The sequence below is a fragment of the Cupressus sempervirens genome, chromosome 1 (assembly GCF_028749045.1).
Source record: "Cupressus sempervirens isolate cs-2001-9-10 chromosome 1, ASM2874904v1, whole genome shotgun sequence".
Taxonomy (NCBI): domain Eukaryota; kingdom Viridiplantae; phylum Streptophyta; class Pinopsida; order Cupressales; family Cupressaceae; genus Cupressus; species Cupressus sempervirens.
In genome coordinates this window covers 835312539-835326587 of record NC_143118.1, presented here as the reverse complement: position 1 = coordinate 835326587, position 14049 = coordinate 835312539, and the positions used below count along the sequence as shown (strand labels likewise).

Sequence of the window (14049 nt, the reverse complement as noted above, 5' to 3'; positions counted from 1 at the left end):
ATGTCGAACAGGAACAGGGCATTCGAAGGAGGTCCTTATTTCTTTAACCAGGTGGAGCTTTTCATCAAGCCCTGGCACATGGGCTTCAATTCAGCCAAGGAGATCCCCTCGCAGGTACCTGTGTGGGTTCATCTACTAAGACTTTTGCTGGAGTTTTGGAGGGATGATATCCTGCACTCAATCTCATTACTTCTGGGAAAGCCTGTGGGTGCGGCTACACAAACTCAAGATCATAAGGTAATTTATTATGCTTGTATTTGTGTAGAAGTTGATTTAACTAATCCACTACCAGATTCTATGGAAATACGCTTGGGATCCTCTTCTTGGATTCAATAGCTAAACTACGAAACCCTCCCTTTTAGATGTCGAATCTGCCATGAATATGGACATTTACTCTGTAAATGCCCCAAATATAGGCCTGCTCCTTTAGATGTTTCTGGATCTCTTAAGGGGGATAACGGGAAGGCTCCTGCATCTATTGATCCTGTGGATAATGAGGGCTTTACTCAGGTTAAATCCCACAAAAAAGGCAAAGGTAAGAAGAGAACCTGGCTAGATAGACACAATGATGGTACTTTTGATCGATTTGATGTTCTTGAAGACCTGATTCAAGAGGAAGGTATTCTGGTTGAGCTTTCTTCTTGAGACAAGGGCCTGCATGAAGTTTAGGAAGAAGAGGAAAAGAAAGAGGATCAGGTGCTATCTTCAGAGAACCCTTAGAATGTACAGATTGATATGGATTCACATCCTCAGAGTCAGGATACTAGGGATCCCCGAGGGTCACAGGCTCTTATGAGTCTGACTGTGATGATTCTAGACCCCCCTACTCCTAAGGGGGCCTTAGATTCGGCTAAGGGCAGTAAAGCGCATCCTACACTAGGCTTACAACATAAATCCTTTAAAAAGGGGACTCTTGATAAACCATCAAGGAGTGGCAAGAAGACAGACCAAGAGAAGGTTAAGATTATGGGAGATACTTTAGTTGAGTTTGGGTCTGTGAGACCCATTGATTCCCATTTCTCTCACCTTCATAAATGATTGTTCTATCATGGAATGTTAGGGGGTTGAACAACATCCCTAGATAAAAGGCTATTCATAGATTAATTAAATCTCAGTTACCCGATGTGGTTTTTATCTAGGAAACTATACTTACAATTGATAGCTTAGCTAATTGTGCTTCGCACATATGGCCCCAAGGAAATTGGTAAGGGGTGGAAGCTCAGAACAGTTTTGGGGGGTGGCTTGCTTTTGGAACCCGAGAAAAATTCTCTCCTTATGGTGGATTTCTAGTCGATCATCTATCTCTTTGATTGCTTCTTGTTTGGATACTGGAGAAAGGTGCCTTCTTTCCAATATTTATGCTCCTACTGATTTTTTGGGAAAATCAAATCTTTGGGCTCATATTAGTTGCATTTGAGCTTTAGACCCATTTCTCCCATGAATTTTGGCTGGTGATTTTAACTCTATTATTTGCTTAGAGGAAAAAAATGGTGGAGTTGCTAGGTTGGACCCTTCGGCAAATCTTTTTAGAAATATGATAGACTACTTGCATCTCATTGATGTGAAGCCAAATAATGGTGTCTTTAAATGGAATAATAGGAGATGTGGTGCTGAGGCTATTTCAAAAAGACTTGACAGATTTTTGGTTTCCTGTTATTGGGTGAACAATAGGTGGATTACCAGTTCAAAAATTCTTGATTGGAGAGGCTCTGACCATTGGCCTATCAAGCTCTCGGTTACTACTTATGGAATCACAAAAAACCCTTCTTTTAAGTTTCAGTTAATGTGGTTAAGAGATCAGTCCTTGCAGGACCTTATGGTGGATCGATGGTATGAGGGGATGCCTGCCCATGGGACGACAATGTATACGTTTTTTAAGAGGCTCCAGCATGTTAAGTACAGGCTTAAGAGGTGGAATAAACAATGTTTTGGGAACTTACCGGCTCAGAGGATTTCTGCTTAATCTAAGTTAGACAACATTACTCGGTTGATTCGGGATCAAGGGAGGACCCTTGATCTAAGTGGAGCTGAGTCCTTGGCCCTAAAAGGATTAGAAGAGTGGGAGCTTCGGGAGGAGATCTTTTGGAAGCAAAAATCTCGTGTTGACTGGCTTCAAGAGGGGGATAGGAACATTGCATTCTTTCATAACTCGGTTAAGGCTCATAGACAGGGGAATTCCTTCTCTTCGTTGATCATGCCTGAAGGGGCTCATCTTTCTTCCACTATTGATATTTCCAAGGCTGCGGTCAACTATTTTTCAGATCTCTTCTTTAAGGAGGATCTTGATGCTAGGGAGGAGGAGAGGGCAATCTTGGATTACATTCCTCACCTAGCTTCTGCAGAGATGAATGAGGTTCTCTTATGTCCTATTTTGCTATTTGAATTGGAAAAAGTGGTGTTTAACATGAAGAGAGGTAAGGCCCCCGGCCCGGATGGGTTTTCGATTAAGTTCTTTTGGGAGTTTTGGGAAATAATAAAATTTGATCTCCTTGAGGTGGTTCAAGAATCACATAGGAGCAAACAGATGCTCAGGTCCATGAGTTCTACTTTTTTGGCTCTTATACCAAAACAGGAAGGGGCTAATCAGCTAACTCAATTTAGATCTATTGCACTTTGTAATGTTGTTTATAAGATTATTACTGAGCCGATTGCTGAGAGACTCAAGCCTCTCCTTAGTTCTCTAATTTCTCTGGAGCAGGGGGGTTTTGTTGAAGGAAGACAAATTTTGGACGGTGTTATGGTTGCAATGGAAGCTATTCATTCTATGGCTAACTCTAAGGAGAAGGCTATGTTTATGAAGCTTGACATGGCTAAAGCTTATGATCGGGTGAGTTGAGAATTCTTACAGAACATTCTCTTTGCATTTGGTTTTGATGAGGAGTGGGTGAATTGGATTCTTAGTTGTGTGACCTCTTCTTCATATCTCAGTTCTTGTCAATGGGGAACCATCTGATTTGTTTAGTGCCTCTCGGGGACTTCGGCAAGGGGACCCCTTATCTCCTTATTTATTTATTATCATGGCAAAGGGTCTTGGAAGATTTATCAAGTCTCAAGTGAAGCGGGGTCTTATTCAAGGCTGGAGTTGGGGATGACTCTATCCCTTCCTATTCTCACCTTTAGTTTGTGGATGATACTGCGTTGATGGGCATTGCCAGAGTGAGTGAAGCTGTGAACTTCAAGCAATCCCTAGACATCTATTTGAAGGCTTCAGGACAATGTATCAATGATGACAAATCTTCCATTTACTTCTTCAATACCCCTCAGTCTATTCAAAACAGGATTGCTAGGATCCTTAGATTTCAGATTGGTTCACTTCCCCTGATATACCTTGGGGTCCCTTTGGCACTGGGATCTCAGTATAGGGTGTATTGGTAGGGGATCTTGGATAAGTTCTAGAGTAAGGTCAACCATTGGAGTTACAGGTGGCTTTCTTCTGCTGGGAGAGTGGTTCTTCTAAAGACTGTGGTGCAGTCTCTCCCTATTTATAGGTGTTGTGTGCAAGTGCCCCCTGCCACCTTTGTGAAGGATTTTGATGCTCTTTCCCGACAGTTTCTTTGGGCGAGAACCCTTCTCTCATCAAAGTGGAGCTTGGTTAAGTGGGAGCATGTTTGCAGGCCAAAACATGCTGGGGGCCTTGGTCTCAGGTCTATGGCACTTGTTGTCATGGCCTTGGCTGCTAAGTTGTATTGGAGATGGTGCAATAATCAGCATTTAGATTGGGCCAAGATTCTTACTCACAAGTATTTTCCTGGAGTTGATATCTCAGATGTGCTGCATCTTGCTTTGGTGGGGAAGGGTTCTTGTGTTTGGAATACTCTTAAGAAGGAAGCCCAACTAATTAAGGAAGATCTATTTTGGATTTGTAATAGTGGATTGGATGCTCGATTTTGGCATGATTCTTGGGATGGTCACCCGCCCATGCTCTCTTGCTTTCCCCAGCTTCAGCCTCTTTGTCATGCTTTTACTAATGTTGGCTGGTTTAAGGTGGAGCACTTTAAAATTGTCAAGTATTTGGGTTAGGTGGAGGTGACTTGCTAGAAGGATTCTCAAGAGTGGTCTACTGGAGGCTCTAAAGAGGACCGTGCTCTTCTTTCTCATGTACTGGAGGATAGGTTGTGTAGCTCCCTCAAGGGGAGGGATGTTTTGTCTTGGAGTCCTAGTCCAAAGGGCAAATTCTCTGTGGCTTAGGGCTATGTTGTTCTTGACAGGAACCTTTATGGTCCAGCTAAAGTTCACTTGTGGAAGAAGGTTTGGAATAATTATTCTTGGCCCAAATGTAATTTTTTCCTATGGTTGTTAGCTCAGAAGAAATGTCTCACTTGGGAGAATCTTCGCAAGAGAGGTTTCCAAGGACCTTCTATTTGCTTCTTATGTGTGCATAATGAAGAATGTATCTCTCACTTATTTTTTCTCTGCCCTTTCTCGAGGGAAATTTGGCATAGATCGTGGGAGGTTTGGAGCCATGGTTGTGTCCATGCCACTTCTCTCATTGATTTTTGGGATAGCTTGGGTAGGCCCCTAGCGAAGACTTCTTTCTTGCAGGTTGCCTGGATGGTGGGACCGATTTTTATTCTATGGAACCTTTGGTTGGAGAGGAATCACAAGATTTTTTGTGACTCCAAGTTAGATAGTCTTCAGTTGTGGAGGAAGATTCTTAGTAGGCTTCAGGAGACTATTTTAGCAAAATGTGACATGTCTGAAAGTATAGATCCTGGTGATCAAGCTATTGTGAAAAATTTGAACCTGGATGGTAATAACCGGAGACACACTCTTGGAAGAAGGCATTGTTATGGTAAGCAACAGGCATGTAGGGTTGGGAGGTGGACTCCTCCCTTGGCTGGAATCTTGAAGATCAATACAGATGGCTCTTCTCGGGAGAATCCTGGTCATGTTGGTATTGGTGCCATAGGTAGAAGTAATGATGGTTGGGTTGTTTTTCTTTTCTCTATCTACAAGGGTCAACATTCTAATAATTTGATGGAGGCCCTTGCTATTAAGATTGCTATTGAGAGAGGATGCTCTTTAGGATGGAAAAATATTATATATGAGTCTGACTCTCAGATTGTTGTTGATATGTTGAATAACCAGAGCTTGGAGAATGTTAATTGGAAATTAGCCTCTCTCGCAAGACAAATTCTAAGTCTTTGTAGTTCCTTGGATTCTGTTTCCTTTCGTTATATCCCTCACGAATGGAACAGAGTGGCAGATTGTTTGGCGAAGTGGGCTTCAGAGAATGTGGATAGTTGGGAAATTAGAGGAAGGGATGAATTACCTTTGGAATATTTTGGGATTATTGATCAGTTGTTATTGGAAGACAACCATATGTAGTGTTGTTGTGGGCCTTTGGCCTTTGCTCTGTACCTTGACTTTATTTGAATAAAATTTTACCCCTTTTTAAAAAAGAATTGAGAAATTAATTAAACAAACGAATTAAATTTAAGGATTTTATTAAAGTTCTCATTTAGGAGTATTTATATTTATTTAATTTAATGATAATTATTTAAGAGTTGTACTTTAATAATAAACTCTAAATAATGTTATTAATTAAGTTAATAAATATACTATTAAAAATGTCTGGTGAATTTATTAAATAAAATAATTCATTTAAAGATAAAGTTATAGTCTAATTTTAGGCATGATAATATTTATTTAATTTAATATTAATAGATTTAGGAGTTCATTTTTAAATAAATGCTAAATATTATTATTACTTAAGTTAATAAATATATATTTTTTAAACGCTTCAAAAATTAATAAGAGAGAGTAAGCAATTATTTAATAAATTTTATTTTAATTAAATTGCATAAAGTGTATGCATGAAATTAAAAGATAATATATCAAATTAAAGAGAGAAAGTTAATTAATTTAATAAAGATATTTTAATTAAATATCTAAAAGTTTGTGCATGAAGAGGTAAAAGATAACGAGTAATAAATAGTAATTGATCAACAAGTTCCCTCGCATAATTGCACAATCAGAGCCCCAAATTAAGGGAGAACTCTTTATCAGAGATCTGCTCATTATGCAACTACACGAGTTTTGAAGGAGCAATTTCGAAGGAGGAAGGTTTTTCAGAAAAAGGGGAATTGTTGCGTATTCTGTGCGTCCTTCGTTTTAGCATCATATTCAAGTAGAATCTTGTGGGTTATTTGTGTAATAGTTTTCCATTCTTCGAATTCCTATCTTCTTCGTGCCTGGATAAATTTGTTTTGAAAATTTTAGATTTGGTTGAAACCCTTGTGTTGAAATTTACTATTCTCTATTCTTGATTTTGTCTGTGAATGAATTAATTAAATTGAAACCCTTGTTTGTAAAATTGAGATTGGAAACTCTCGTATGATTTAAATTGGGTGATTTGTAAGGGATTTGATTAAATTTGAGATAGGAATTTTCAAATGAAAACTAGTTCTAAATTACTAAATTTAATTGTTTAAATTTCGTTGCTCTATCAAATCTAGTTTGGAAAGTTTTCATTTTTAGTAAGTTTCCATTTTTGGAAAGTTTATGTTTTTAGTAAGTTTCCATTTTTGGAAAGTTTTCATTTTTAGTAAGTTTTTATTTTTGGAAAGTTTCTATTTTAGTAAGTTCCCATTTTTGGAAAGTTTCCCTTCTTAGTAAGTTTCCATTTTTGAAAAGTTTCTATTTTTTGAAAAGTTCTCATTTTTAATATGTTTCCATTTTTGGAAAGTTTCTATTTTTAGTAAGCTTTTTTAGTAAGTTTTCATTTCGAGAAAGTTTCTATTTTTATCAAATTTCCATATCGGGAGAGTCTCTATTTTATGCAGGTTTCTATTTTGGGAAAGTTTATATTTTTAGCAAGTTTCCATTTCAAGAATTTTTTCTATTTTTAGCAAGTTTTCATTTTGGAAAAGTCTCTATTTTTAGTAGGTTTCTATTTCAGGAAAGTTTATATTTTTAGCAGGTTTTTATTTCAGGAAAGTTTCTATTTTTAACAAGTTTCCATTTTAGAAAATTCTCTATTTTTAACAGGTTTCTATTTTGAAAAAGTTTTTATTTTTAGCAAGTTTCCATTTTGGAAAAGTCTCTATTTTTAGCAGGTTTCCTTTTTGGGAAATTTTTTTCTTCCGAAGTTTAGTTAATTTAAAATTATTATGGTAATAATTTATAAATTATTATTATTAATAATTTTAATAAGTATTGTTAAAATTTTAAATTTAATCATTTGAAAATTTGATTTATTACTTTATTATTTAAATATAATTCTAAAGTAAATTGAAAATCAAAGAAATTAATTGGGAGAATTAATGGTTATCTTTAGTAAACTTGGCTTGTGCTTGATGATTCAATTTTATATGAAAATGATTTATAACACTAGGGGTTTTTTATAATACAAAAACCTTAGTAATTATCTTACTTTGATAAGACGAAAACTGTAATGTGCATGGTTACTGAACTCATATGTTTTGATAATGAATTGAACTATGAACAATGTTTAAACAACTTTATATGATTTGATGAATCATCTGGAATTCTAATAAACTTAGAAACTTTAGTAAATCTGGTAACTAGAGAAATAAAATTGAAACCCCGATTGAGTTCGAAAAACAATATGAACTTTAATATTTGAAAAACGAAAATGACAACTTGAAAACCTTTAATGAAAATTAAACCATTTTATTTTATAAACCTAATATATGGTGAAAGATACTCTTTTTATGTACTCTTTTTATGACGTGTGCTTTTACTATTGGGTGTCGGGTTGACTTAGCTTTGACCAAATTAGGATGTTTACTAGAGGCTCGGGAGTTCTGTTTTGTGATGTCATGATGATATTTTGGTCATGATCTTTTATGCTCAACCATGGCAATGTGTCTTGTATGCTCTATGAGATGTTTTGATTTATTGATTGTTATTTCTTTCCAGTGTTCTTGTGTGAAACTGAGGTGAATGGTGTGACCTATCTGATATAACCTTTGAGTTTTTGATTAATTGTATTTGGATTACTTTCCAGTCACTTGTATAGGACTGAGGTGTTTGTATTATTTGTTTTTGGTGGTGTTATGTTGTGACATGGAATTGGTTTATGTATACTTGATTTTGGGATCAATCCTGTTAGGATGATCGCGTTGGTGGAATATGTGATTATGATCAGTGATTTTTAGTACTTATCAGTTGCTTGTTTAAGAACTAATGTATGGTATGTGGTCTTTTGTGATCTTTTGATTTTACTGAGCTTAGGGTAGGTTATCTGTATGTCATGTTGGAAAGTGGCTTGTAATGGAGGTCGAGGGCCTAAAGAGGCTGACAGGTAACCCATTGTAGATTATTTAATAAGTGATAACATTTCATGAAATGGGTTTTAAATGATTTAATAGGAGTCATTGTTTTCCTCGCCCATGCCTCAAGTGCTAGTATAGGCTTGGATGGGAGTAGAGAGGATGCTTGGTCGTGACCATGCTTTGTTAGTATTCCTTGTCAGTACAAAAGGATACTAGCGCCGCATAGAGTCACTAGGGGGATAGAGGATTAAAAAACTAGCTGGGTAACCTTAGAGTTGGTTCATGTGATGACACTTGCCCACATGCATAATAGATTTCCTACGTATCTGTGTTACCTCTTGGATTAGTTGATACTTGTGTCTTGGTACCCTTTGGGATAGTTTGCTTTTAGGTGATTCCTTGAACCTAGATGTTGGTTTTGACTTCGTGTTTGTTATCTTATTTGGGACTTGAGTTTATCTCCTCAGTGTGGTGGGAGTGGACCTTTTTGGGTTCCACAAGGTTGGGTGGTAGTGCTTTTTCTTACACCACTGAGATCCGACCATTGGATGCCACTATTGGATGTGTTTGTGCAGATGTTCCTTTCTATATGATCATGTATTTTTGCGATGGATGGTTATATTTGTTGTATTGTATTTGATTTCATAGATCTTACGAGATGATGTAATCTATTTCATGATGTATATTATTTCAGCCTTTCATACCTTGTGACCTATACAGTGGATGATGGTGCATTATGATTATTGCCAAGTGGCATTCAAGATGACAGTATATTATTTAAATGGATTCATACTTGTATATTATTATTTGATGTGAATTTATTATATATTATATTTAGTAATTAAATGTGATTCATCATCATGGGACCCTTAAGAGTTCTAACCTATTTATGTGTTGTTGATGTATGAGTGTATTTCAATTGCTTCCTTTATTCTATAACTGTTGTTGTATCTTTATCTTTTTTAAAAAAAAAAAGTTTGTCAAACTTAGTAAAACTTTAGGTTAACTTATTTTGGGTCACATGGCAGGGCATTGCAACATGAGGATGTAGTGTTTTATAATATCTTTCATTTTTATTAGATAGTTTTGTTTGAAGTTATAGGTGTACACAGTTAGGGCATTTTGAGGGTCATTGGTCTGTAGTCACCTTGAAAGTGTTATATTGGTAGAAATGGCTCTAACCGAATTGACTAAAACCATGTGGGAAGTAGGGTTAGGGCTTGTATATATAGTTTTTGTTTGCATTTTGTTTTTCAATGAGTTCCTTGGTTTAAATGCCAAGTCCTATGGTTGACTATTGAATACAGGTGAGCTAGGACATGGATAACAGTGCTTTGGCACATGCACTCATAGCTTTGTGCAAAGGACTAATTGCAAAGCTACCCACTCTTAGGTTTCCTAATTTCAACCAACTATTTGTGGTTGAGTGTGATGCTAGTAAGTTGGCCATTTGAGCAGTATTAAGCCAAGAGGGACATCCTATGGCTTTCTTCTTAGAGAAGTTGAATGAGGCTAAGAAAAGGTATTCCACCTATGACTTGGAGTTATATGCTATGGTACAAGCTTTTAAAAAATGGAGACATTACCTCTTACCTAGAGAATTTGTGATCTATATTGATAACCATGCTCTAAGTTTCTTGAATGGGCAAGAAAAACTGAATCAAAGGCACTTAAAGTGGATAGAATCTTTGCAACCTTATACATTTGTCAAAAAGCATAAGAAAGGAGCTAGTAACAAAGTAGCAGATGCTCTTAGCAGAAGAGTCTTAACCCTACAAGAGATACAACTACAAATCATAGGGATGGATGACTTGAAGGATCTCTAGAAAGAGGATAAATATTTCAGAGAAGCCTATGAGGCATGTGTGCAATTTCAACAGGGATTCAAGGTAGATTTCAATGAGTTTGTGCTACAAGAAGGTTTACTGTTTAAGGGACACCTTATGTGCATACCCCAATGCTCAATGAGGGAGAATATTGCAAAGGAGAAACACCAAGGAAGTTTGGAAGGTCACTTTGGAGTGAAAAAAATACATAAACAAGTAAGTAGGCATTACTATTGGCCTAAGATGCAGTCTAATATAAGGAAGTTTGTGGAACAATATCAAATTTGTTAGAGGGAAAAAGGAAAAAGAAGCAATAGTGGGTTATATCAACCACTTTCCATCCCCCAAAGGCCTTGGGAGTGCCTTAGTATGGATTTTGTATTAGGTTGCCAAAGATAACAATGGGTAATGAAAATGTCTTTCTGGTAGTGGACCATTTCAACAAAATAACACACTTCATTCCATGTAAGAAAACCAATGATGCTTCTCAAATTGTAGGGCTATTCTTTAGGGACATTGTGAGGATTCATGGATCACCACTGAATATAGTAAATGATAGGGACAACAAGTTTGTAGGTCACTTTTGGAGGACCTTATGGAAGAAACTTGGCACAAACTTGTATTTCTCTTCAGCCTACCACCCATAATCAGATGGTAAAACAAAGGTGGTGAATAGGTCACTTAGAAATTTGCTAAGATGCCTCATAAAGCAACATGGATAGTCATGGGATCATATCATAGGCAAGCTGAGTTTTCCTATAATGACTCCAGCAATAGGAGCACTAACAAAAGCCCTTTTGAAATAGTAAATGTGGATCATCCTAGAGGGATCCTAGAGCTAAGAGATCTCACCTTATCAGAAAAAAGGAGTGCATAGGGGGAATCATTTGTAGAACACGTGAAGGAGTTTTATGATCAAGTCACCAAGACTTTGAAAAAGAAAGTGGAGAAGTATAAGTCCAAGGCTGATCAAACAAGATGAAATTTTTAGTTCAAGGTAGGGGATATAGTACTTTCTTACCTTAGGAAGGAGAGACCATCCAAGGGTTAGCTAACTAAGTTACTCATGAAGAAGATAAGTCCATTGAGGATTTTGCATAAGTATGGAAAAAATTCCTATGAGGTGGAGTTACCTCTCGATTTGGGAATTTCATCAATTTTCAATGTTTTTGATTTGTATCCCTACAAGGGACCACCCTTAGGATCAGTTCAATCTACTCTTGGAGCTTTAGAGGATGATGAGTGGGTGAAAGACTTACCTACCCTAACACCTATGAAATTGGACAATATACTAGATTTTAAAGTGCTTAAGAAGACAAGGAAGGGTGACTACAAGGAGTACCTCATCAAGTGGCAGGGACTAATTGATGTCGAAGCTACTTGGATGATAGTGGCAGATATTTTGAAACATGGGGTCACCATTGAGGACCTCCTAACTCAAGGGACTCGAGTTCTTTGTCCCAGGGGAGTATGGTGCAGGGAACCTCCCCTTTTTGATGATTTTTTATGTTTTAGGGTTGGTTTAGATGTTTTTGGGTGTGTTTTAATAAAATCCAATAGGTCGGATGTAATGTTGGTCAACTACATGTTTGTAAGAACCTAGAATGCTCACTAGGGGGAAAAGTTTATATTTTGGGTAAAAATAGTGGAAAGTGTTGAGATAATGGGTGTTGCACACATTGCATAATATTGTTATTTTATTATTTTATTTTTATTATGTAATGTTGTACCTAGATGGACGTGCAACATGTAAAGATTCCCATGAAATATTCTTGATGAGTTGTATTGTAACATTGTGATAATATTTCATGTAATTATTTAATATTGGGGAAAAGAATTAAATGCCCAATATTAAATGTGAGGTCAGTGGGTTAAGTAGCACATGGTTTTAGCACATGGTTTATGTAATACCACTTAGTGGTTTTGTGGGACTTGCTACTATATAAGCAGCCACAAGGGTAGTTGTTGTAGAGAGAGAAAGAGTGACAAGGAGAAGACAAAAGGCAAGAGTTGAGCGGGACAAGGCTTGACAGGTTAGCCAAGGGAGCATTTGTGAAGGTTGAAAGCATGGCATGGGATGTGTGGATTCATGCTTGTTCACATAGTTTGCTCGGTTGTGGCTATGGCCATGAACGCTTCCATGGTTGTATGGCAATGGTATTTTTTGTTGAATAATACATGATGATGGATGCTTTTGGAGGCTGGGTTTTTCCCTCAATGAGGGTTTCCCAAGGTATATCTTGTGTCACATTTTGTGGGTATGTTGTCTATTCTCTTGCATGTGGATTTTAATTCCGTATTTATTTTAGATCTATTATGGGTTATGTGGAAACGGTTATATTCTTTATTGCCAAGTTTCCTTACAGAAAGTTGATATTTTAGTGTAACATGGGTTTGAGGAGTGTTTTAGGACCCTACATACCCTATCTAGGTTCAAGGTGGTCAAACTCACCCATCGAGTTGCCACAATGAGGCAAAATGCTCATATTACAAAAAGTTGCTAGCAATTTTGAAAATTTGCTTAAGCAACTTTGACAGCTTTTGCAAGAATGGAGCAAGATGTAGTTGGATCAGTTATAACCAACCAAGCTTGGGATATAAGCATGCATTTGATTTTTAGAGAAGGTTAATGGAATTTTGGATTGCAATAACTATTTTTGGCACTCTTGTTTGGATGACTGTGGCAACATTTTGCTAGAACTGTATTGTTTTCTTGTTGTTGTATGGATTATACAAATTAGAATAGGAGATTGGAGTCCATGAGGATGTAATTTTTTCTAATATCTTTCATTTTAAGTAGATTTTTATGTTTGAAGTTCTAGGTGTACAAATTCAGGGCATTTTGAGGGTCACTAGTCTTCAGTCACCTTGACAGTGTTGTATTGGTAGAGTCCTTCTCAAGCCTTGTTGATTCACTCTACTTCACAAATCAACTTATGGCATGAGCGGTTTGGTCACCTTGACTTTCGCTCTCTTTAGCAACTTTGCTCAAAACACATGCTCAAAAGTCTACCTAATATCAACTTTTGTCAGGGAGAATGTTCATCTTGCTTAGTGGATATGAATCTCAAGGAGAAGTATGATAAAGGGAAGTCTTCTTGAGCTCCAGTTATTCTTCAGCTAGTTCACATGGTATTAGCAGGACCCTTTGCAGTGACTTCAGTCAGCCAAGGCCGCTACATACTCACATTTGTTGATGACTTTTCAAGATTCACTTGGGTCTTCTTTCTTCATCATAAGAATGAAGTGGTTCATAAGCTTGAAGACTTCAAGACTCATGTTGAACACAAGTCAAGGAAAGCCATCAAGGTACTAAGAGTGGAAAATGAGAATAGATATGTAGATAGAAGACTTAAGAACTTTTGCAAAATTGAGGTGATTCATCTTCAGAACTCACCAACATTCAGTCTTCACAAGACAGATGTTGCAGCTATGAGGATTAGGACTCTTAAGACCATGGCAAGTTGCATGATAAAGGCCAAGTCTCTTGATCCTACACTTGAAGTTGAAGCCATTAGTAGTGCTACTCACATACTTAACATATCTCCTCATCCAGCCTTAGATAGCAAGACTCCTTTTGAGGCATGGTGTGGTAGAAAACCAGTTGTGAGTCACCTTAGAGTCTTCGGTTGTCTAGCATGGGAAAACCTATCTTCTAGGAGTTGCAAGCCACTAACACCTAGGCCTTGTACCTTCATTGGCTATGAAGACAATGTGAAGGCTTACAGACTGATGGATCCAGAGACTCATGAGATTTTTGTGGAGAAGGATGTACATTTTGAGGAGAGTTCACCAAGCTTATCCTCTACTCCTCTCCACACATCATACACAGTGGAAACTGATAGTGACACAAGCAATAGTGCTTCAATAGGTTCAGACACGTGGGGTTCTGTCGACAGTTATAGTGAGAGGTCACATCAGTCCAGTCCACATGCTTATATTTCCATAGTGAAAGGTCCAACACAACATGGTACATGTCATCT

General features: G+C 37.1%; 1 protein-coding gene across 1 annotated transcript; it reads left to right on the top strand.

The window, feature by feature from the left end:
* The first annotated feature begins 2194 nt into the window (after nucleotides 1–2194).
* Nucleotides 2195–4020, top strand: LOC149580446 (uncharacterized). The gene is made up of 3 exons (XM_089804607.1): nucleotides 2195–2827; nucleotides 3121–3371; nucleotides 3489–4020. The coding sequence occupies exons 1-3, from the start codon at nucleotides 2195–2197 to the stop codon at nucleotides 4018–4020; spliced, it is 1416 nt and encodes a 471-aa protein (XP_089660733.1).
* The last annotated feature ends 10029 nt before the right edge of the window (nucleotides 4021–14049 follow it).